Source organism: Typopeltis vanoorti, chromosome 10 (genome assembly GCF_054136105.1).
Source record: "Typopeltis vanoorti isolate ZY-2024b chromosome 10, IOZ_Tvanoo_1.0, whole genome shotgun sequence".
Classification (NCBI taxonomy): Eukaryota; Metazoa; Arthropoda; class Arachnida; order Uropygi; family Thelyphonidae; genus Typopeltis; species Typopeltis vanoorti.
The window spans coordinates 54,317,506-54,341,192 of NC_143558.1; the positions used below are offsets into that span (position 1 = coordinate 54,317,506).

At 36.9% G+C, this 23,687-nt stretch overlaps 1 protein-coding gene across 2 annotated transcripts in view; it reads left to right on the forward strand.

Annotated features, from left to right (window-relative positions):
* Positions 1 to 23,687, forward strand: part of Coq6 (ubiquinone biosynthesis protein COQ6, mitochondrial) — a 167,577-nt gene that overhangs the window by 15,092 nt on the left and 128,798 nt on the right. For both annotated transcript variants that reach the window (XM_090399076.1, XM_090399077.1), the window contains exon 3: positions 16,921 to 16,979. In XM_090399076.1, the coding sequence (XP_090255202.1) occupies positions 16,921 to 16,979 (59 nt within the window). The remainder of the gene's footprint in view (positions 1 to 16,920; positions 16,980 to 23,687) is intronic.

The following is a 23,687-nucleotide window of genomic DNA, read 5'->3' on the forward strand; positions in this document are numbered from 1 at the left end:
AATTTTTTGTATCCTTAATATAATATATATATATATATATATATATATTTACATAGTTTGGAAAACCTACAGAAAAACATAGAATTTTTACAAGCTATTTCAGGCCTTCATTAAGCGGGGCAGTGATCTCTCAGCAGGTGATGAAATTCATAACCCACCTAAAAAAATATACTCACGAACATACATGCCTGTGGTGGAATTTGAGCCTAGCCTGTTGGTTGGAGAGCAGATACACTAACCTCTCAGCCAATCAGTCCAGCAAATACCATTGATAATTAAAAAAACTGATACGTTTATAGTTACTATATTCGGCATGAAACTCTTTGATTTCTATCTTTGAGTTTCTTATTCGGTTTTAAAACAATGTGGGATTTAATATCCCCTAACTTAAATAGCATATTCAACTCCTCTAAGGATTCTCTCCCCCAATCGGTCCCCCCTGGAGTATACAGCATCCATTGTACCTGTAACTTACCTTATATTAGTGAAACTGAATGTACAATTCCTATCCATAAAAAAAGAACACATACGATGCATTAAATTTAACAATTTTGGTGAATCATGCTCTCAGATCACGCTCTTAACCTCCTATACCAAATTGATTGGAAAAGTACCTGTTCTTTACATCATTCAAAACCTGGTATGAATGCCCATTTAAAAATGCCTCTGAAATTTTGATCAACCTTCCTAATCTTAACAATAATGGTGGCATACAAATGCCAAGAATTCGGATGGCACACATTCAACTCACTTAAGTTCTTCAACTTTTCCAGCAAATCCTAGGACTCTAAGAAATAATTTCAGCTCTTATTGGCTACCATCCATACTGTTTTGTTCTAATTTATGTGTGTGTACTTATGAGTAATTATGTGAGAGCATATTGCTCTCTAGCTTAATATATTTCTTAAGCAGTTTTAATCAAATAGATAATAATAATAATAACAGGACTCTAGCCTTGATGTAGTAAGTTTTTTCTTTTTCACCAGAGGTCAGGCTAGTAGTTATAATGTTGACCAAATTAATGTAACTTGAGCATACCATGTAGATTGTTATGTAGCTTGTTTCTTTCTATATACGTGTATACTCCAGATAATGGCCTTCATGTGAAGGTCAAAACTTGGAGCGATTATTTCGGTTTGTATTAAACTGAAGTTTTACTATAACATGGTAGTTATTTCCATAATTTTAATAATGAACCACTCATCATACAGGGTGCCCACATTGGACCTCCCTAGTTTTAAAAAACAGTAAAAAATCGAAATGTGGAAATATGTAAGGTTTGGATCATTCAATCATTCCAGACATGCTACAAGTTTCATCCAGAATTTTTTTTTCCAAAAACTTGGCAAGTGCTCCTCATTTGTACAATTTCGACACCATGGTCCATACACTTTAGTAGTAACATGTTGAAACTAGGAAGGTCCACTGTGGACACTGTATTTTCTCAAACTAAAGAGAAGTCGATAGGAAATCTCTCCAAGATTTAGTTTGTCACAGTTTCAAGGTCACTAGTTTGCATATGTAGTCATGCATGCACAAAAGCATAAAAACATTTTCTGGATTTTGGATCAGAAGAGAAGGCCCAGCTGTCTGGCCTCATATCTCTGGATATGACTCCATTGGACTTTTTTGCATGGAGCTTTAAAGACTGTGTGTGCCAGAGAAAAGTTTGAGATTTGGATGATTTGAAACTGCATATCGTTGCAGCAGTTGCTCTAGTAATGCCTCAGTTGCTGGAAAACACTTGGCAAGAGCTCGAGTATTATTTTGACATCTGTTGAGCTATAAAAATTTGGTGAATTACTCTGCATAATAACAAAAAATTATTTTAATAAACCTTACAGATGCTGAGATATGTGTGTATTTTTGGATACTGTTGTGTCGTTCTTTTTATATTATTAGTATGTATATACAGGGTGTTCGGGATAAATTTGACATATTTATAATTAATTATATTTTTCCGTAAGTTACATGTATTAACACACACTTCTCTTCATTTAAAAGTTTGGACCCTTCTTCATTCATATACAAGATGTCAGAAAGGATGGATAGCTGGAACCCACCTGAATCATGGAAGAGAATAACTTGTATCATGATGATTCGTGCCCGCCATCAAAATAAGGATATTACGACTGCTGCCCAATGCTCCCTGAATACAGTAAAAACAATCAGGCATGAACTAGAGACTTGCAATGGTGACTACGAGGATGTAGCAAGAAGAAAGATCCCTAGCAGACGATCTGATTGCGTTCGTACAGCAGAATTCCTCGCAAATCTGCAGGAACAGGTGTTGAAGAACCCTGGCATTGGAATTCGGGCTTTGTTCGTGGAGTTGCTAACTGTAGTCAAGCCCTGGATAACAAGGGTAGCCAATGGTAGGCCGTATGTATGGCAGCAGGATTCGGCCCCTTGCCACACCTCTGGGAAAAGTCAAAAATGGTTGTCTGAAAATTTTTACGACTTCACCAGTCCAAATGTTTGGCCTCCAAACTCCCCAGACCTTAACCCCATGGATTATTTTGTATGGGGCGCAGTTGAAAAAGACACCAATCGCACTTCCAGTAATACAAAAGCCCAGTTAATGGATAAAATTAAAACAGTTTTTGCGGCCCTTCCCAGGGAGACTGTAGCATCAGCTTGTTCGAGGTTCCGAAGCAGAATTGAAGCTGTGATCGATGCTAATGGTGGTTATTTTGAGTAAATCTTGTTGATAGTATTGTAATTAACTCTGCCTGTAATGTTTTTTTGTCAATTCATTAAATTTAATAGATACAAAGAAGATTTTCTTTTTCCTTACGAAACTGTCAAATTTATCCCGAACACCCTGTATATATATATCTCACAACTTTATCTTTATTCACTTCTATTTATTCTCTTGTCCTAACTATACATAAGATCCTAACTTAAAATTTCGCTTTGGTGCTAGTTGCAGAAACACAATCTACACAATTTGGCCGATTCCTAGATTGATTAAGTGCATTAATTACTTAGACAAAGGGTATGTCTTGAGCAGAAGACAAATCCTTTGTTTTGACTGTCCTGAGTTACTTCCCAATAAGATACAGGCAAATTTATTTGTTTCCCTGCACCAGCCAATACCATTAGGTTAGAAAGACCTCTTAACCAAGGCAAAACTCTCAGATAAGCAATCTATCATTAATATCTAGTACCGAATTATCTATATCACTTTCGTTAACTATCATTTGCAGTCGTGGTTTTAAACATGCTATTCTGTTCTGCTCAGGTTCCGATTAAAAAATGAGTAGTGCATTGAATTCATTCTCAGGCCAAGAATCAGGTAAAATACATAGTACATTTATTGAAGTCATAAGGATACATATTTACATTCATACACTCTACTAAAATAGTGTCATTCTAAGTTACGGTATTGTTTAAGACAACTGAAGTTCAAATCAACTAGATTCAATCATGAAACCTTTCTATAAAATGAAACACTACCTTCATACAATATACGGATCTAAATTCTCATCCATATAATTACACTTCTATGATTTATCAATCACTTTGTAATAACATACTTGACACAATTCATCTAATATAACATCCTTTAAAGAAATGATCACAGGAGTTATGCCACTGCTACCTATACTAATCACTTAAAAGTTCTGCACTAGAATGGCTTTATACATTAATTCATAACATTTCATCTTTTCAAATGGAAAAGGAAAGCAAAAATTGTACATTACCAACTCCTATGATGTTCAGCGGGTCTGTTACTTAGTTCACAATTCAGCTTGCACTGCTCGATCCTTTTTTCTCAAATTGTGATTAGACATCTCTTTCTGGCTTTGATCCACGTGGTCACTCAAGGAGGTCATTCGATCTGGTTATCTCGAAAGCTGCCGTTGTGCCCATGCTTGACGTGCCCCGTCGCTGCATGTCTTCATCTGCATTGCCATCTCAATCATCGTACACAACTATTCCTCTCCGAACGTACTGAGCCTGGACTCTGGAACAAACCGGTGTCGACATCAAACAGCAGAAGGCAATCCAGAACCCTCGATGAGGTGGGAGAGAGCGACCCAACATCCAAGAAAAAAAAGCCTTGTGTAAGGAGTGCAGACTGCTTTTATGCACCCTTTGTGCCCTCTATACTGCTACGTTTTCTGCTCAGTACCGATCCCTCTTTTTTTCATGCGAGACGTTTCTCCATGTCGCGTCTTCTTGTGCACACGGGACGATCTTCTCCTTAGCATCTTATGAGAAATATGAGCGTGCTGCTCGCCGTGCAAATTGCTACTGCCATAGACCAAGCATTCACCTGAAATTTTGCCAGTGGACTTCGAACTTTTGTTTTTACATTATGATAAACACTTCACATAGAACACCTTTTAATTGTTACACTTTATAAACAGATCACATTACTTAAATATATTTTTGTAATTCCACTTTAACAGCATTCATTTATAGTCCTTTTTACAATTTGGTCCTTATTTTAAACACAGAGATCTCTTTGTTGATTTGTTATGTTTGTTAAATCTTGAATGAATTATTTCTATAATGAAAGCACTTCATTCAAAATCTAACAATACCTCTAGCTCAGGCACCCCATGTATGCAATAGATACAGTTCAGTATGTTAAATTATTCTCTCTATATTTCTGTAGATGATTTAATTATAGTAATTCTGCAGAGAATATTTGATATTCTCTGTAGGATTACAGTTAGTAAATAAATAATTAATTTCTTACTATCATCCTATTATAATCTAAGAATTCTAAGAATTATATTAATCTTTCACTCTATGATTCTTAGAATTAGATTAAATTCTGAGGTGAAACACATAGTGAATGTAGTGGGTTATTCTGAGTGGATTCCCCCCCCCCCAGGTAATTCTGACCACAATTTAGTGCTCATCCCCCCCCCCCCCCATCATGCAACAATGCTTACACAGCCACTTCCATACAAGAGTAGCTTGGCATTATAATAGTGCCATGTGAAACAGCCAACTTCGCAACTTCTATGCCTCATTCCCATGGTTGGACTATTGCTTTTGGCCTTCCAACCCAAACATATGCACCGAACTTATCACCAGAGTAATCCTCACCTGCATGGAAATATACATTCCCACACTACTCTGAACTGATGTTCCCTAACTAAATCATGGTTCTCCAAAAGATGTGCCAAGGCTGTACAAATGAAAAATCAAGCATACCATAACTGGTTCAGATCAAGAACTCCATCCTCCTTTAGAGGTTATACTCAATCCGGAAATAGGCACAAAAAAGTTATCAAAACAGAGTTCAAAAAAGCAAAAAGCAGGAAACTAGCAGCCTGTCCAAATGGCAGGAGCCTTTTGGCCTCTCACCAAAGTAATTGGTCGTAACTTCTGCCCAACACTATTCCAGATAGCTCTATTGCGTCATCACCCTCAGAAAAAGCCAATCCCCTGGCTTCACACTTTGCTTTCAATGCATGCATAATTGACAATGGTAAATGCCCCAAACCATTCCAGATGACCAACATACAATGTCCCCTATATCCTTTTGCCAGAAATAGATCAGAAAAATATTGTCCAAATTAGACACAAAAAAGTCTCTTGGCTCTGATGGCATTCTTCCAGTTGTCCTGAACATTTCTGCACCAGAACTAACTCCTATCTTATGTTGCCTGTATATGCTCTTGTTGGAATGTCCCACTTAACTGACTGTTCCATTTTTTGTTGGTTTGTTAATCTTATCTTTACCTCTTTAAATTCCGCTTTATTCATTAGTTGTTGATTGATGCTCATCTGAATATAAAGAAATTTATATTATACTGTGCCATCCTATATTCAGAGTAGTCTAAATAATATAGAGGAATCAATCATCAACTATACTTATATTATCACTTTATCTTCAGGCCGAGGTTATTAATAGCTTTTAAGGCTTCCGCAAAGGTCCGATTAATTTTATGAGTGGTGCAATGAAAGAAAATCAGGCAAACACTAAGTTTAACTCAACAAAAGAAAACATTTAATGTGGAATAGTACAACATATACATTTAAGTATAACTATCTGCAAAAGGTTATCAAATTGAACAATTACAAAAATTCATATTCAGATATTAGTAACTTCTTATTTAGGTTTGAGGATTATGGCTAATGTTGACACTTCTTAATTCTTAAAGCATCAGTACTTCTTTCACATAGTTCTCTCTACCCAATTAGATGAATTAAATTATAAATATATTAGCTCAGTTTAAAGTATTTAGAATAATTACAATCCATTAACTATCAAACATTCATTTTTCAGTTCTTTATGCTCAGTCAATCAAGTTGAGAATAGTTTTCTTAAAAGTTTAACCTTCCAAATGTTACAATAACTAATCTTATGACAGGCTACACTATATTCTTTCTCAGTCAGCTAACACTTAATAGATCAACATAACACTTATTATTTCGAGGGGAAAGTACTTCAGTACATCTAACATCTGACCATTAATTGACATAACATCACAGCTAAGGTCAAAACATATCCAACAGAGTTAACTGTTATTGCTTCACACAGGTTATAGAAAGGACAACTCTTACCGGATTACTGCTTCTACACATCGAATTCGCATAGGCACATTTGAAATTCTGGTTGACTTTTACTTTATGGCAACACAATTCAAAGAAATCTTCCACTATAATAACTGAATTATAGACACAGAAATACACAAGTCTTGATGCACTTGGTTTAAGTTATCTACTAATTCCGTATTTTCTTCTATGTATTAACTTCAGTTCTGCACTATTCTTCCACTAACCATTTGAAATTTATCGTAGTATCAGAACTCCCATAGAAGTAATTCAAAATGCCTATTAATTCCTTGTCCTTTCCTAGTCTATTTTCGGTATATATTAATTCCCCTTCTGCCACTCACTACCTATCTCTATGCTGTCTCTAGGGCTTCTCCTTATATCTTACTTTCGTTTTCGAATTAACTCTGTTCTCCTCTTTCCCGCCAAAATCCAGTTCTGACCAGTTCAGCTCATAACAACTCGCTTCTCCCTTTGTATACAGTACTCCACGTTTCAATCACGCGCTACCTAAAAATTACTCCATTTCCTTGACAGTGACCAATCAAATCTCATTAGCAGAATTCCTTAAATTTACTTTCACTTTCATTTACAATAATAAAAAACATATGTAAGAAGCCTAAATGGCAAAGAAATGGAGCTAGCTGAGGAATTAGATAAGTACCAGATCGACATAATAGGGGTGACTGAAACAAAAAAGACCAAAACTGGTGAGATCTTTCTGAGCAATAAATACAAAATGTTATATTCAGGCAATAACAATCAAGGAAAAGAAGGAGTAGCCATAGTATTCAACACAAAATACGAGGCTAATCTTCTTGAATGGCAGTCAGTCTCAAGTAGAGTAATGTGGGCAAATATGAGAATGGGGAACTGGACAATGAGACTTATTTGTGCCTATGGTCCCACAGAAGGTTCTACTAAGGTAGAAGTGGAGGAATTTTTTGAGGCTTTAGAAAAAGCAACTGACACAATGAAAAAGGAAAAGTTGGTCCTTGTTGGGGATCTAAATAGTAGAGTAGGAAATGATTGTGAGACATACAAAAATATTTTGGGAAAATTTGGAGAAAAGAGCAAAGCTAATAATAATGGCAAATATCTGTTGGATTTCTGCTCAGGACATGGACTGGTTATTACTAACACCATGTTCCAACATAAAAATGTGCACAAATTCACATGGAGAGAAGAGGCTAGGAATAAGAAAAGTCTCATTGACTATGTTATTGTTGATAGTGATGTTTTCTCCCTGGTGCAGGACACCAGAGTGTACAGAGGATTTGAAATTGGAAGTGATCACTATTTAGTCTTGAGCAGGATAAAATTGAATTTCATATTGAAAAGAATAACATGTAAGAAAGGTTTAAAGCGAATAAAAGTTGAGCAGCTCTCAGATGTAAACTGTAGACTAAAATACAGAAATATTATTGAAAAGAAAATGAAAGAGTTTGAGAACAGGAATCAAACCTTGGAGATTCAGTGGCAAACTCTGAAGGAAACGTTGATTGATTCTGCCAGAGAGGCATGTGGTGAGGTTGTGTGCAAAGATAAAAAAATCAGAACTCCCTGGTGGACACAGGAAGTTAAAGAGGCAGTGAAGGAAAAGAAGAAAGCATATCAAAAGTTCCTGGCAAATAAGTCAGCTTTTACTCTTACAGAATACAGAGACAAATGTAAGAAAGCTAAACAGTGTGTAAAACTAGCTAAACAAAAGTCATGGGAGGACTTTGGCAAGAATATAGAAAATAAATATCAAGAAGGTGGCAAAATATTCTGGAGGTTGTTGAAGAAGCTTAGGAATGGAGGAAAGAGTGCTGTAAAAGGAATTAGAGATGATAAAGGTGAAATGAAAACAGGAGAAAAAGATATCCTTGAAGTATGGAGTAATTACTTTGAAAAACTGCTAAATGAAACAAGCAGTGATGACAGCACAGTGATAAAAAACACTGACCAGGCATGCAGTCAGGAATACATATCCATACTTGAAGTAGAAAAAGCCATCAAAGGCTTGAAATGTGGAAAGGCAGCAGGAGTAGATGATATTCGACCAGAAATGCTGAAGTATGGTGGTATAAGAGTCTTACAGTGGCTGCACTGCATAGTTCAGAAAGCCTGGACAGAGGGACGAATTCCCGATGATTGGAGTAGAGCTCTCATAGTACCCATATATAAAAAGGGAAATAAAACTGAATGTGAGAATTACAGAGGTATTTCCCTACTGAGTGTTCCTGGCAAGATCTATGCAAGTATACTTGAGAAACGGTTGAGAAGAATTGTGGAAGAAAAGCTTGGTGAAGAACAAGCTGGATTCAGGCCAAATAGAGGCTGTCAGGATCAGATCTTCACTTTACGACAAATAGTCGAGAAAGAATGGGAATATAACAAAGATCTGTATTTAAGTTTTGTCGATTTGGAAAAGGCATATGACAAGGTGCCAAGAGAGAAGCTATTCAATACGCTGCAGTTATATGGTGTCAATGGGACATTATATCAAGCAATACTTAGTCTTTATTTGAGTTGTGAGTCAGCAGTTAGAATTGAAGGAAGTACAGGAAGATGGTTTAATGTTAAATCTGGTGTGAGACAAGGATGTACATTATCCCCTCTGTTATTCATTATCTATATGGATCACATTATGAAGGAATGTGGTATTAAACCTGATATCAAAATTGGAGATGTTAATGTCAGCTCTTTGCTTTATGCGGATGATGTTATACTTCTAAATAAATCCGCTACAAGTCTGCAAGATTCTCTGACTAAATTGAATAGCTGTTGTAATAGATATGGTATGAAGGTCAGCAATAAAAAGACGAAGACAATGAAAATAGGCAAAATCATTGAAAATGTCAACTGTGTTGTGAATGGAGAACCTGTGGAACAAGTAAAACATTTCAGCTACTTAGGCACAATTTTTACTGAAGATGGTAAACTAAATATAGAAATAGACAACAGAATCAGCAAAGCTGGTATCGTGGGAAGTCAATTGAATAAATTCATATGGAATAAGAAAGAAATTAGTTGGAACACTAAATTAGCTATATGCAAGACTGTGTTCAAACCAATTTTAACTTATGGATCTGAGAGCTGGGTCAGAAGTAAAACACTTGACCAAAGACTAGAGACCGCAGATATGAGAGTCCTGAGAAAGATTAGAGGCGTGAACAGATGGCATCAATGGCAATATCATATTAAAAATGAGGATATTAGGAAAGAACTTGACATTGTCAGCATCCAGGAATGCGTTAGCAGAGCTAATCTCAGATGGTATGGTCACTTAAATAGAATGGGAGAGGAAAGATTAGCAAAACAAGTGTTCTCTGCCAGGTTGGCAGGTAAACGACCCAGAGGAAGACCAAGATATAGGTGGATTGATACGGTACAAAGTGCCTTAGACGATAGAAATATAAGATCTGATAATGTTGGAGTCTTGACAAGTAACAGACTGATTTGGAGGAAAATTGTAGATAGGAAGTTAGTAATGATGTAATTTTTTCATGTAGTAATGTCATATCCTGTACACCCCTTGAGGGTACATGGCAGGAATTTGATGATGATGATGATATATCACAGTTCACATAAGGCACATAAAAGTTACTTACATACATACAATTTCTTATAATATTATTAAAGGAATAAAGTAATAAAATAAATGACATTTAATACAGAGCCTTTTCATTATTATGACATATTCTAAAATTATATAATTAAATAATAACTGACAAAATTCAAGGAAAATACATGAATAACAAATTTTAAGCAAGAGACTAACAACAAATAATATTTACAAGTCTTGCTTATGACATGGAGGATTATGTTAAACATGAATGAAGTATTATAATTTACAAAATACTTTCATTCACAATTTAAAACTCTCTTACTCCACTGGTATCTATCCCACAGTTTGAAAATTGTCCTATATTCAACCCATTCCCAAGAAGGCAACAAATCACTGCCGTCTAACTACTGCCCTATTTCACTGTTGTATATAAATCCAACTGATTTATGTAAAGCAAATTTAAAAAAAAAATTACACACACATGCACGTATGTATATAATTTGAAATTATATAGAACTGCTCATAATAATGCTTACCAGTCTAACCAACACCATGAGGAAAAAATATATATTTATTAAACTTACTAATACAAGGTGGTACCAAAAGGTTTTGAGACTAGGTTTGTAACACGTCAACAGATGGCTGCACACACAGTCACAGGGAGCACCTACCTTTATAAGTCTATGTGCCAAAAGACATCGTCCTGCGTACATCGGGAGCTGTGCAACTGATGCTATTCTCACCACCTGCGTTACCACATCCGCAATTTCATCATGGACAGCAAGTTAGAACAAAGAGCAAACGTGGAATTCTGCATGAAACTAGGCAAATCTGCCACACGAATCATGTCAAACGTCTCGTTTGACATGATTCGGCAAGTTTACAGCAATGCTGCAATGAGTCGTTTGGGGTGTTTTGAGTGGCATGCGTGCTTCAAGAGCAGAAGAACATCACTGGAAGACGACACGAGATCAGGAAAATCTTCAATGAGCTCAACCCCCAAAAATGTCGAAACCATTCGGCAACTTGTGCATGAGGATCATCGAACACTCCACAACATTGCTGCAATTGTCAGTGTGTCATACGGAACAGTCCAGGCAATCCTCACGTGTGATTTGAACATGTGCCATGTTGCTGCCAAGTTCGTCCCCAGGCTGCTGACCCAGGAGCAGAAGGAACACCATGTCGAAGTCTGCCAAGAACTCCATCAGCGTGCCGTGGATGACCCATCCTTCATGTCGAGGATCATTACCGGTGATGAAACTTGAGTGTTTGGGTACGACCCTGAGATAAAGCAACAGTCTTCACAGTGGAAGAGCCCATCATCTCCATGACCGAAAAAGGCGAGGCAGATCCGCAGCTCGACCAAGTGCATGCTCATCATTTTTTTCGACATTCGCAGCATTGTATATCGAGAATTCATCCTCAAGGGCCAAACATCAATAGTGAGTTCTACTGCCAGGTTTTAAGGCGTCTGAGGGAGGACATTCAGCGAAAGTGACCAGATCTGTGGCCCACGAAAAACTGGATGCTCCACATGATCATGATCTCACTTCTGCATCCACCCTACTCGCCAGATTTGGCTCCTGGCAAATCAAAAAAAAAAAAAAAAAAAAACAGAATTTGCCCTCTTTCCGAAGATGAAGATCCAGCTCAACGGTCACCGTTTTGACACCATTGCAGAGATCCAGCATGAATCACAGAAGGTGCTTGACATGCTTTGAAAAGAAGACTTCCAGGACACATTCCAGAAGTGGCAAGAATGCTGGGAGCGCTGTATGGATATGCAAGGGGACTATTTGAAGGTGATAGTGTGTAAACGTAGATAAATAAAGTAATTTCTCGTAAACAGAGCTAGTCTCGAAACTTTTTGATACTACCTCATATTTCACTGGTTTTCTACCTATCATCCTCAGAGCACAATAATAACTGACAGCCGCACAACACTAAACTAAGCAATTGTAGAAACAATTTAAATTGTAACTGACGCCAAATGTCCTTTCATGTCATCCTCTATGGTTCAGATAACTACAGTGTCAAAGTTAATTTAGAGAAGTTTGGTTTTAGGTCCTGTGTAGCTAAGTAGAAGTGGCGTTTGCACTCTACAGTGCTTGACCGCACGACGAAAGGCATTCGAATCTAGTCGCCGACTAGAGGAACTTTTTCTAAGCCTTTTCCCGACCGGTTCCAGAGTTAGTTCATCTCTGGCATAGGCTAGCAGGTTTTTCCTCCCGGAAACTCTCGTTTTTCGTCCCGTAAACTCAAGAAAATTGACCGTCGAACCCACACACATTAAATATATTGTGTTAGGGTTAGGGACTACCAGATGGTGGCACTTACCAGCCACCTTCTTCACTGCGTGCCGATTAATTAGTGATAGCCTTGGACCAGCTGTCTCTGATTGGCTGCCAGTGGAGATCAAACTGCCCATTCAATCTCCAAAGTTAGATAGGGCTAAAAAACAGCTTTGCCCACCACTCCCTATATGGGAACAAAAAGGTGTTAGCTTTTTTTTTTTTTTTTTTTTTTTTTTTTAAGGTGTTAAAATTGTAGTTTCCCAGATCTTTGGTAAATTAATGCAACCATACTTGTTGAGGTTGGAAAAATATACACAGCTGATGCTGATTCTAAGATAGCTTCTCAGACCTGCTGTAACGGCTTCCATGTAGTATAAATGGTTTTCTCCATCTGATCCTATGTGAAGGAGTATCCAGAGTATGATCTGCCAATCTTGACTTGCCATACAGATGATCTCAGATGTAATTTTTATGTTCTTCAAGAAGGATAATAACCAGTGGTGGCCCATGAAGTTTTAAGTGGGGGTGCTGCCTATACAAAATTTAAAAAAAAAAAATCATTCTTTTTTTCCTAATTAGTTACTGATCTGTTACTGATTAGGGAAAAAAGAATTTTTTAAAAATTATTTTGTATAGGCAGCACCCCCACTTAAAACTTCACAGGCCACCAATAATATTAACTGATCTACCAATCTGTCCAAAGTAGGCTAACCTGCAGGCACAAGGAACTTTATACATTCCTGGATATTCAAGAGGATGTATTTGATCTTTAGGAGAATGTTATCTAGCTGAATGAAAGGTTTGAAAGCAATATGGTGATCATATTTGTAAAGAACTTTGTCTATTTTTTCTGATATATCCTTAACATATGGAATGGTTTTGCTGTGATCCTGTGTGTTAGGTGTAGGAGGAATGGAGGAGGCATCTCTCCCTTATTCTGTTAAAAATTCTTTGCAGTTTAAAACATTAATAAAAAATTTAACTGACAGATTCTGACATGATCAGTTTTTGTATCACCTCTGTCAAAGGTACATTTTCACTAATGTACCTTTGACAGAGACCATTGATCTTATTAAGCTACATTTCCCCTGACATAATTGAATTATTCAGATTCACCATGCATGCAGGTTATTTTCTGTGGAATGGAAAAATATACAAAGCGCTAGATGGGACTGGTTTGGGTCCCCCCCCCCTACATATTTATACATAGACACAACACTAGCATGTTCACCAGTGTCATATTATTTAATTGTTCCAATTAAATTTTAATTGATCTATCCTTCAGCTATAATAGCTATTTAATTACATAAATTCACTGATTCTATAACCCACTGATTTAAGCTATTCCACATATTTTCAACCTGAACCATAAAACTTGAACTTTGTATATTTTTCTAACTTTCTTGCTCACTGTCTTTTTATTATGTAAAGCCTGAATTAACTTATAAACTTCAATTAAATCTCCTCTCTCTCATCCGTTAGAAAAATTCATTAGATCACAACTGACTATCAGATTCTCATAATTATCATCATGCAGTTCCTCTGTGCTCTGGATTTTCTTTTTGTCATCCATTAAGAATCTGTGAGTAATGCTGAGAGCCATAATTCAGTTGGCCTGACTAAAGACTTGTATAATGGTATCATTACTTCCTTTCTCCCACAGGTGAAGCTTCTTTTAATTAATCCCACAATCTGCCGAGCTTTACTAGTCATCTTATTGATATAATTCCTAAACTTATTATTCCTTATCAACCAAAATAACCTAATATTTGTACTCGCCCACTTTTTAAGCCTGTTTGTTCAACTTATATCCATCTAATATCTTCTTACTGAATAACACTTAGAATGATCTTATAACACTCTTCCAGTGTTATAAGATCATTCTATTAAAAAAAAAACTTAATGTCATCCAGACTAATCAGCAAAGGGAGATAGAACTTCTAATATTCAAACCTAAATCATTTATGAAGATATTAATAGAAATATGACTAAAAGAGCACCTCAAACTTTTTTTCCCTACTTTAATGTTTTTTGTTGTTTTTTTTCCTACCTGGAACATCTTAATCAATAAACAGTCTTCAGTGCATATTTCTCACTCACTTTCTCACTCAAGCAACACATTGTCTGTAACAAATGTGTTGCTTTTATCACTCGCCTTTCAACAAAATAGAATGAATATAAATACTGGTGAATCCTATTATGGATCCAATACTATTTATGTAAGAATAGGATAATGTGATAATGACTAGCCTTGGAATATTGTTCTCACATTTGGAGTAGTGCTCCCAAAACCTTCTTAAGAATTCTTGATATATGGAAGAGTGTGATCCTCTTAATAGGTGACTCCTCTCTTACAGGCTCCCGTCAGTCACTTTTTAATAGGTGCTCTATTTCTGCACTATTCCTTTTCTATAAATACTTTCATGGGCACTACTCCGCTGAATCTGCCACAACCATTGCTCTACTTTATTCTAATCATGTTAGAACTGCTACTGACCATAAACTGTTCAACTCCAAACATATTGAATAAAGCTGTCATCATCTTCCTTCATTTCACTCACTTCTGTTCTTTGGGACATCTCCCTCATACTGTTTTTCCCACTGAGTATAACATCCAACTCTTTAAGAAATACATCAAGAGATTACTTCTTTTTCCTTAATCACTTACCCGTACATGGCACAGCTGTGCTATATATCTTGTGACCTTTCATGTGTGGGACCATTAAAAAAAAAAAATCAGAAATGGCTTGGTGGATGTCATCCACCAAACCATTTCCAATTTTTAACAAACTGATCTCATAATTTAATAAATCTACAACATATGCAGCACATAACCTATTTAAAATCCATTTAGCTGACCATGTATTCCTTGTTATCAAATCTGGATATTAATTCTTTTGTAGTTGTAGTCTTTTAAATAATCCAGTTTTAGATAATGTGTTCCTACTAACACCTTACAATGTTAGTTATTTTCTTTGCATATGACATTATTTATACTGCTTCCTCCAGCCTTAGGTAAACATACTCGAGTGACATTCTTATGATCTAACCTCAAACATATGGAAAGGCTTATGTGTTTTAGTACATGTTGATTAATTTTGACGGTATAGATGAGAACACAGACTGATTAGAAAGTAACTATTTATTAACTTATTGCTGATATATCACTGGTATTCTATCCACAAAAACAGTTTATCATAGTATGCGAGACAACAACAATCCGGTATAACAATGGGACTAGTTTGAACAATTGTAACATACAACACAAAGAATAAAGTTCTAATTAGGCTCCATCTACATTGAGAAAAGAAAAAAAAATCAGAGAGAGAAAGCAAGTATTAATTAGGTCTTAAGATGACCGTTGCCCAAATCTTTGGAAAATTTATACAGCCATATTTGTTGAGGTTTGGAGTATGTTTCAAGGCTTCTGTTGATTCCAAGAACAATCTCTCTGACTTATAAAAGTTTCTGTGCAGCACTTTTGTTCTTTTCCAATTGATCCTGTGTGCAGGCGTATCCAAAGCATGGTCTGCTAGATCTGACTTGCAATAGTGCTGGATATATATTTTTATGTTCACAGTTGTTTCTGTCTGTCCATGGTAATCCACTTCAGTGAACAAAAAAAATACATCTGGCACTCTTGATTGTTCTTGGAATCAACAGAAGCCTTGAAACATACTCCAAACCTCAACAAGTATGGATGTATAAATTGGGAGACAGTCATCTTAAGACCTAATTAATACCTGCTTTCTCTGTTTTTTTCTCAACGCAGATGGCGCCTAATTAGGACTTTAGTCTTTGTATTGTACGTTACAATTGTTCAAACTAGTCCCATTGTTATACCAGATTGTTGTTGTCTCACGTACTGTGACAAACTGTTTTTGTGCTCCGAAGATGCTGGATAGAATACTAGCAAAATATCAGCAATAAGTTAATAGTTATTTTCTTATCAGTCTGTGTTCTCATCTGTACCGTTAAAATTAATCAACATGTAATCTAACCTGCAGAAAATAATTTGTTCTTCTCTTACATAGAAGTGGCATAGATTTTAATGCTAGTACTTTTTAAATCAGGATCTGTGTAATATACAAGCAAACAAGGGTCCTGATTATTAAAATCCTCCTCTTTCGATTCATCTACTAAAAGCCAACTATTTTCACCCAAATTGTCACTGATACTATCTGTCTTTTGTCATCAACACTAGAATACTAATCTCCTACCAAATTCCTTTCTGCTGAATTTGTCAATTCTCATCGGATTAGGTTGATATTACCTTCATCAGGTAAATCAACCTAATGTTTCTTATCAAAAATAGGGCATAGGTTAGCAGTTTGTGTTTTAGATTTGGCAAATATCAGGCTTTTAATATTATTATTAAGTTCATTGATAATAAACAGTGAACTAAATTTAGATTGATAAAAATAGATAAACTAAATTATTGGTAATTTCATTAGTGTTATTTTAGCAATTAATAATATATTTAATATTATTAATAATATTTAAATATTGTTTTTGAACTAAAAAAAAAATTTATTTGACATATCTTAGGTTTTGGGGTATGGAAGCGGATATGTGAAATGAGGATGAACTGTGTGAAAAAGTTACAGGTAATTAGCATTTTACAGCAAAAATTAATGAGCTTATAATAATACTTTCACACAAGTTATATAAATTTTTATCCCTTCTAGTATCATTAAAAATAGTGACATAAGCACATGCTCATGCACACCACACACACAGTATGCTGTTATTTAAAAAATATGTCTGTTTAAATATAGGTATGTAACTCTTTACATCTGAAGCTCAATTTAGGATTGCAGATTTTGAATTTTTTTCCATTTGTGAGAAAACTGACCTCAACAAAAATTATAAAATATTAAAAATGTAGAGTTATTGTTATTATTTACAAAATGTTTTTGTAATTTCTGCATTGAAAAAGATATGCATTTTTCTTGCTTTCCATTTGACTTGAAGTCAGTAAACTTCTGAAATTAGGAAAAGATTTCTGTGTACTGTTTGCTCCTGTTTTTTTAAAGTTTGAATTAGTGTTTGCTGAATTTTATACATTAGTATAATCTGCTAGACATGAATAAATCTTAATTCCAAGACTATGAATTAAGTCTGTAGTAAAGCTTATACACTTTCGGTCTAAATCAGTAGTTTGCAAGGTTAGTATCTTGCCATCCAGCAGACTAGCTAAAAATATTTTGCAGCTCACTATTGTTTATTTATTTATTTATTTTTCCTCAAGTCATTATCATTATGATTTGACACGATTTATGAAATTTTATCATTCTTTAGTCTGCAATTAGTGCAATAGCATTATCCATATCAAAATACTTTTTAGTGTCACCCCTATGTTTTATACATTTTTGAAGCAGCTTGAGAAAGTTTCATGTTTAGTCTCTAGTAGGATTTCTGAATTATGTTAGAAAGAAAAATAATAATAATAATAATGAAGCCATAAAGCCCTCAGCCCATCTATAGTATTAATCGGAAAAAGATTTGCAAACCTTTTGGCAATAATGGTTGTATAAAAATAAAAGTGAGGATAGCAGAAATAAGAGTGTGATAGCTCTATTGTATAATTATCCTCTGACTATATTTGGATTACTGTGTTCAGATAGGGTCTCTGGGATTTTAAGGAGATGAAAAAAACATTAGGGAAGGTACAAAATTGAGTAACAAAAATGACAATGGGACTGCAGTGTTAGGTATAAGTATATACCTAAACATATATACGGGGTGTTCGGGATAAATTTGACATATTTATAATTAATTATATTTTTCCGTAAGTTACATGTATTAACACACACTTCTCTTCATTTAAAAGTTTGGACCCTTCTTCATTCATATACAAGATGTCAGAAAGGATGGATAGCTGGAACCCACCTGAATCATGGAAGAGAATAACTTGTATCATGATGATTCGTGCCCGCCATCAAAATAAGGATATTACGACTGCTGCCCAATGCTCCCTGAATACAGTAAAAACAATCAGGCATGAACTAGAGACTTGCAATGGTGACTACGAGGATGTAGCAAGAAGAAAGATCCCTAGCAGACGATCTGATTGCGTTCGTACAGCAGAATTCCTCGCAAATCTGCAGGAACAGGTGTTGAAGAACCCTGGCATTGGAATTCGGGCTTTGTTCGTGGAGTTGCTAACTGTAGTCAAGCCCTGGATAACAAGGGTAGCCAATGGTAGGCCGTATGTATGGCAGCAGGATTCGGCCCCTTGCCACACCTCTGGGAAAAGTCAAAAATGGTTGTCTGAAAATTTCTACGACTTCACCAGTCCAAATGTTTGGCCTCCAAACTCCCCAGACCTTAACCCCATGGATTATTTTGTATGGGGCGCAGTTGAAAAAGACACCAATCTCACTCCCAGTAATACAAAAGCCCAGTTAATGGATAAAATTAAAACAGTTTTTGCGGCCCTTCCCAGGGAGACTGTAGCATCAGCTTGTTCGAGGTTCCGAAGCAGAATTGAAGCTGTGATCGATGCTAATGGTGGTTATTTTAAGTAAATCTTGTTGATAGTTGTAATTAACTCTGCCTGTAATGTTTTTTTGTCAATTCATTAAATTTAATAGATACAAAGAAGATTTTCTTTTTCCTTACGAAACTGTCAAATTTATCCCGAACACCCTGTATATATATTGCAGTCATATGTGTCATAACTATCATAGCACCCTTCCAACTATAAATTCACAAAACTACAGTTCTGTAGACTGATGACATGATATGATTGAAACATAAGCTCTTTCCTTGCTCCAATATTTCCCTTATTTTGACAAAGTTCAAATTGTCATCATCAAGGAACACAAACATGGAAAGTTTTTTTTCACTTGGTTACAAATTAAAACTTGTCAAGAACTTATATTCTTGTTTAATCCTTTATCCAAATGTTTATTCCTGTATCCAGATTGCATGTGAAGTATCTTTAAGACTAGGCTACTTGCATGTAGAGGCTGATAACTTCACATCAGTTGGCTTAGGTTAGGTTAGGTTGAGTCTCCTCCACACCTTCCTGTCTTAGGCTGTCACCACATCCAAGTTCTTCATCCTCAAGTCCTCTTCTACCAGCTCTCTCCATCTCATCTTTGGCCGCCCACGCTTCCGCCTTTCTTGCACATCCATCTGCATGACCCTTCTTCCCATATATTTGTTCTCCCTCCTCATTACATGACCAAACCATCTCAACCTTGCCTCCTGTATTTTCGCTCCTAAGTTCGTAACTTTCACTGTTCACCTGACATAATCATTTCTCAGACGATCCTTTCTGGTCACACTGCACATCCACCCAAGCACTCTCATCTCTGCTACTTCCATCCTGCCGATGTTATTTTTCCTCAGGGCTACAGTTTCTACAGCATATGTCATAGCTGGCCTCACTACTGTCCCATAGATTTTGCCTTTCAGATTGATCAGCACCCTCTTATTGCATAACACTCCAGCCATCTCCCTCGAGTTCCTCCAACCTGCTTGTATCCTGCATCCCACTTCCTTCTCAGCTCCTCCATCTTCTTCCACTGTTGAACCTAAGTATCTAAAGTCTCTCACCTTCCTGATGACATTTCCTTCCAGCTCCAGATCTATCTGCTGCCCACTGTGCAACACATATACTCTGTCTTACTTCTGCTCAATCTCATACCTCTCTCTTCCAGTACTTTTTTCCATCTTTCCAGTTTAGTTCCCGCTTCTTCTCTTGAATCTGCACACAGCAAGATGTCATTTGGGTACAACATTGTCCAAGGTGCATCTTCTCTCACCTCCTCTGTTACCACCTCCATCACAATATTAAACAGAAACGGACTTAATGCACCCTTGATGCAAGCCAACTGTTACTTGAAAACTGTCTGTCTATCCCAGACAGGTCCGAACACTTGTCTTCACATTTCTGTACATTTCCTGCACCAACCTGACATATTTCTCAGGCACCTTCTTCTCCCTCAGACACCTCCAGACTTCTTGCCTTGGCACTCTATCGTATGCTTTCTCCAGATCAATAAATGCCAGATGTAGCTCCCTTTGTTTCTCTCGATACTTTTCCATCATCTGCCGTAACCCAAAGATAGCATCTGTTGTTGATCTACCAGGCATGAAGCCAAATTGTTCCTTTGCAATCTCCACCTCCTTCCTCAATCTACCATCAAAAACCCTTTCTAGGATTTTCATTGTGTGGGACATCAACTTTATTCCTCTGTAATTTTTACAGTCTTGTGCATCCCCTTTACCCTTGTAGATGGGGACAAAAGTACTCTCCCTCTATTCCTCAGGTATATTTTCCTATTGGCAAACTTTCATGAACAGGTCCCAGAGCAGGTCAATTTCCTCTTCCCCCAGTGCCTTCCATGCCTCCACTGGAATTCTGTCGGGGCCCACCGATTTTCCATTCCTCATCCTCAGAAGGCTGCCCATCTTCTCTGTGAGTCGTTGCATTTTCCTCATTCAAAAGTCCCTCAAAGTATATTTTCCATCTGTTTCTTATGTCCACATCCCTCCATAATACTCTACCTTCAGTGTCTTTGATCTGCCTCACATGTAAGATGTCATTTTCTTTTTTTTTTCTACATTTCGCTAGTTGGTAAATTTTTTTCTGTCCTTCCTTTGTTTCTAATTGATCATATAGATCTTTATATGCCATGGGCTTCGCCTGTGCTACAACTCTCTTGGCTTCTTGCTTTCTCTCTCTGTCCTCTTCCACTCTTGACTCATTCCACTTCTGCTTTGCACTTATATATATAGGTCACACTCTCCTCTTCCTCTTAGCTGTCACTGCCACTTGTACATTATTATTCCACCACCAACCCTCCTTCTGCTCTCTAATCTTTCCAGATGTCTCACCAAGCACCTCGATTGCACAGCTCAGGATTACTTTTGAATTATGTTTCCACCAATCTTGTACACTTTCCAGTCCATCCAGAATCCTCTCTAATACCCTCTCCCTAAAACAATACCTCACACTCTCCTCTTTTAAGCGAAACCACTTAATTGTTTTCATCCCATGACATCCAGAGGTTTTTTATCTTCAATCTTATTTTAAAGTCTGCGCACAGCAGTTGGCGTTGCTGAGCTACTTGATCTGTTGGAATTACTTTACAATTTGTCACAACCTTAAGATGTTTTCTTTTAGTCAAAATGTAGTCAATTTGTGAACTGTTGTTACCACTCCTAAATGTTATCAAATGTTCTTCCCTTCTGTGGAAAAAAGAGTTCACAATTGCCAGATCAAAAGCTACTGCAAAGTCCACAACCCTCTCTCCTTCCTGGTTCATCATTCCCACTCCGTGGCCACCATGCACCCCTTTCACAATCTCTATTCTGTCTCCCTATGTGTCCGTTCAAGTCTCCTCCAACATTTGCCATCTCATTTTCTTCCAGTTCCCTCATTTCTTCATCTAACGCGTTCCAGAACTCATCTTTCTCCTCTGCTGTACAACCAACTTGCGGGGCATATACACATAATACGACCACCCGCTCTTCCCCAAGACCCAATTTCATTCGCATGATCCTGTCGTTCTTTCTACCCACTTCCAGTACTTCGCCCTTCATTCTGCCACACACCACAATTCCTACACCATTTCTTCCCTTGTTATTCGCTCCAGAGTAGAACAATTTATATCCATCTCCCAGTTTCTTTGCCTTCCCCCCCCCCCTTCCACCTTGTCTCCTGCACACATAAAATGTCCAACTTCCTCTTCCTCATCATGTCTGCCACCTCTCTTTCCCTTCCCACTTGTAACATCCTCTCCACTTGCTTGGCTCACTTCTTTAACCGCACCCACCCTTGATGCAGTAGCCCTTGTCCACTTCTCGCAGCTGTAGGGCGATGTGGCTGCGCGTTGCTTAAGGGGTACGCCCTATCCCTTATATCATTTTATCTTTGACTCATATCATAGTTTGAGCTGGCATTGAAGTTTTACGACCAGATGCCCTTCCTGACATCAACCCTTGCCATTTATCTGGGCTTGGGACCGGCACCTATTGAGGCTAGCTTGCCACCTTCGGTGGCTGCATAAGACGAAATGACTTAGCAAGATAGGAAAGACTCACCCCTAGCCCTCGAATACTCTAATAGCATCAGAGCGAAGGAGCAAGGAGAGGAGAAAGAAGAGGAGGGGACCAGTCTACAGAATAATATAACAGATGTATATCACATGAAGTTAGGCATGGTCCAGCATCTGGTACCTCGGGTTTGCCATGTCCGTACTCACTAAAGTGAGCCCTTGAGGTATTATAGGTATTAGGTATCCATAATATCCCATGAGAATGGAAAATGTTAATGTTGGGATTAATGTTGAACATTCAGTGGTGGAAATACAGAAATGTTTTTCTGTATTTCCTGTCCTGTCAGGTGTCTGCTCCCTCCAGGAGATTGACTACCATGTGTCTCCACCATGTCCTATTCTGTGCCTCTCTGCTGCATTCCTCATATGAGAGATAGGTCCAGTCTTCTATATTTTTCATACTATGTGTGAAATAGTATGACAATGTGGCTATATGTAGCATTTGGACATTCATAGTTTTGTTTTCAGATTTAATTCTCTAGATGTTAGTAGATTTTTCATACTGTTGAAAGTTGATCTTGCAATTTCAATCCTTTTTCTAATTTCATCTTCTGTCCTGCCATTCTCTGTGATCAAGTGTCCAAGGTATATGTATGTTTGCACCTGTTCTAATTTACTTATTTCCTTTTATATTGATGCATATTTTTCCTTTTCCTTTTCTCTTGAAATTATCATAATTTTTGTCTTTTTAAAGTTGAAACTGAGGCCACGCTGTTCGCTCTACTTGAGGGTTTCATCTATAAGAGTCTTAAGGTCATATTTGTTTTCAGCTAGAAGAACAGTGTCATCTGTATATCTTAGGTTATTAATATGTCTGTCCCTGTACTGATTCCTTTGAGATTACTGACTTTATTAAATATTTCTTCTGTGTGCAGGTCAAAGAGAATCAGAGACAAGACACAGCGTTGTCTTAGGAATTGGAATGAAAATTGAGCGATTAATATCTTTGGGTAGAAATCCAGTTTCGTATATCTTATTGCATAATTTTATTAGAAATTTCAGTCCTCCTTCATCGAGAGCCCTCAACCATTCTGTCAAGATATCATCTATTCCTGCAGCTTTATGTGGTTTTAGTTTTCTGATGACGTTTTCAACTTCACAAAGTAAAATGGGTGTGTCCTTCTAAATCAGTCTGTTCAGGAATGATTCTATGTTATTTTCAACCATCTAAACATAAGAAAGTTGACATGAACTAGGTTTTATATTGGCTGAAGGATTTTAATTGATACTAAGTAAGAAATA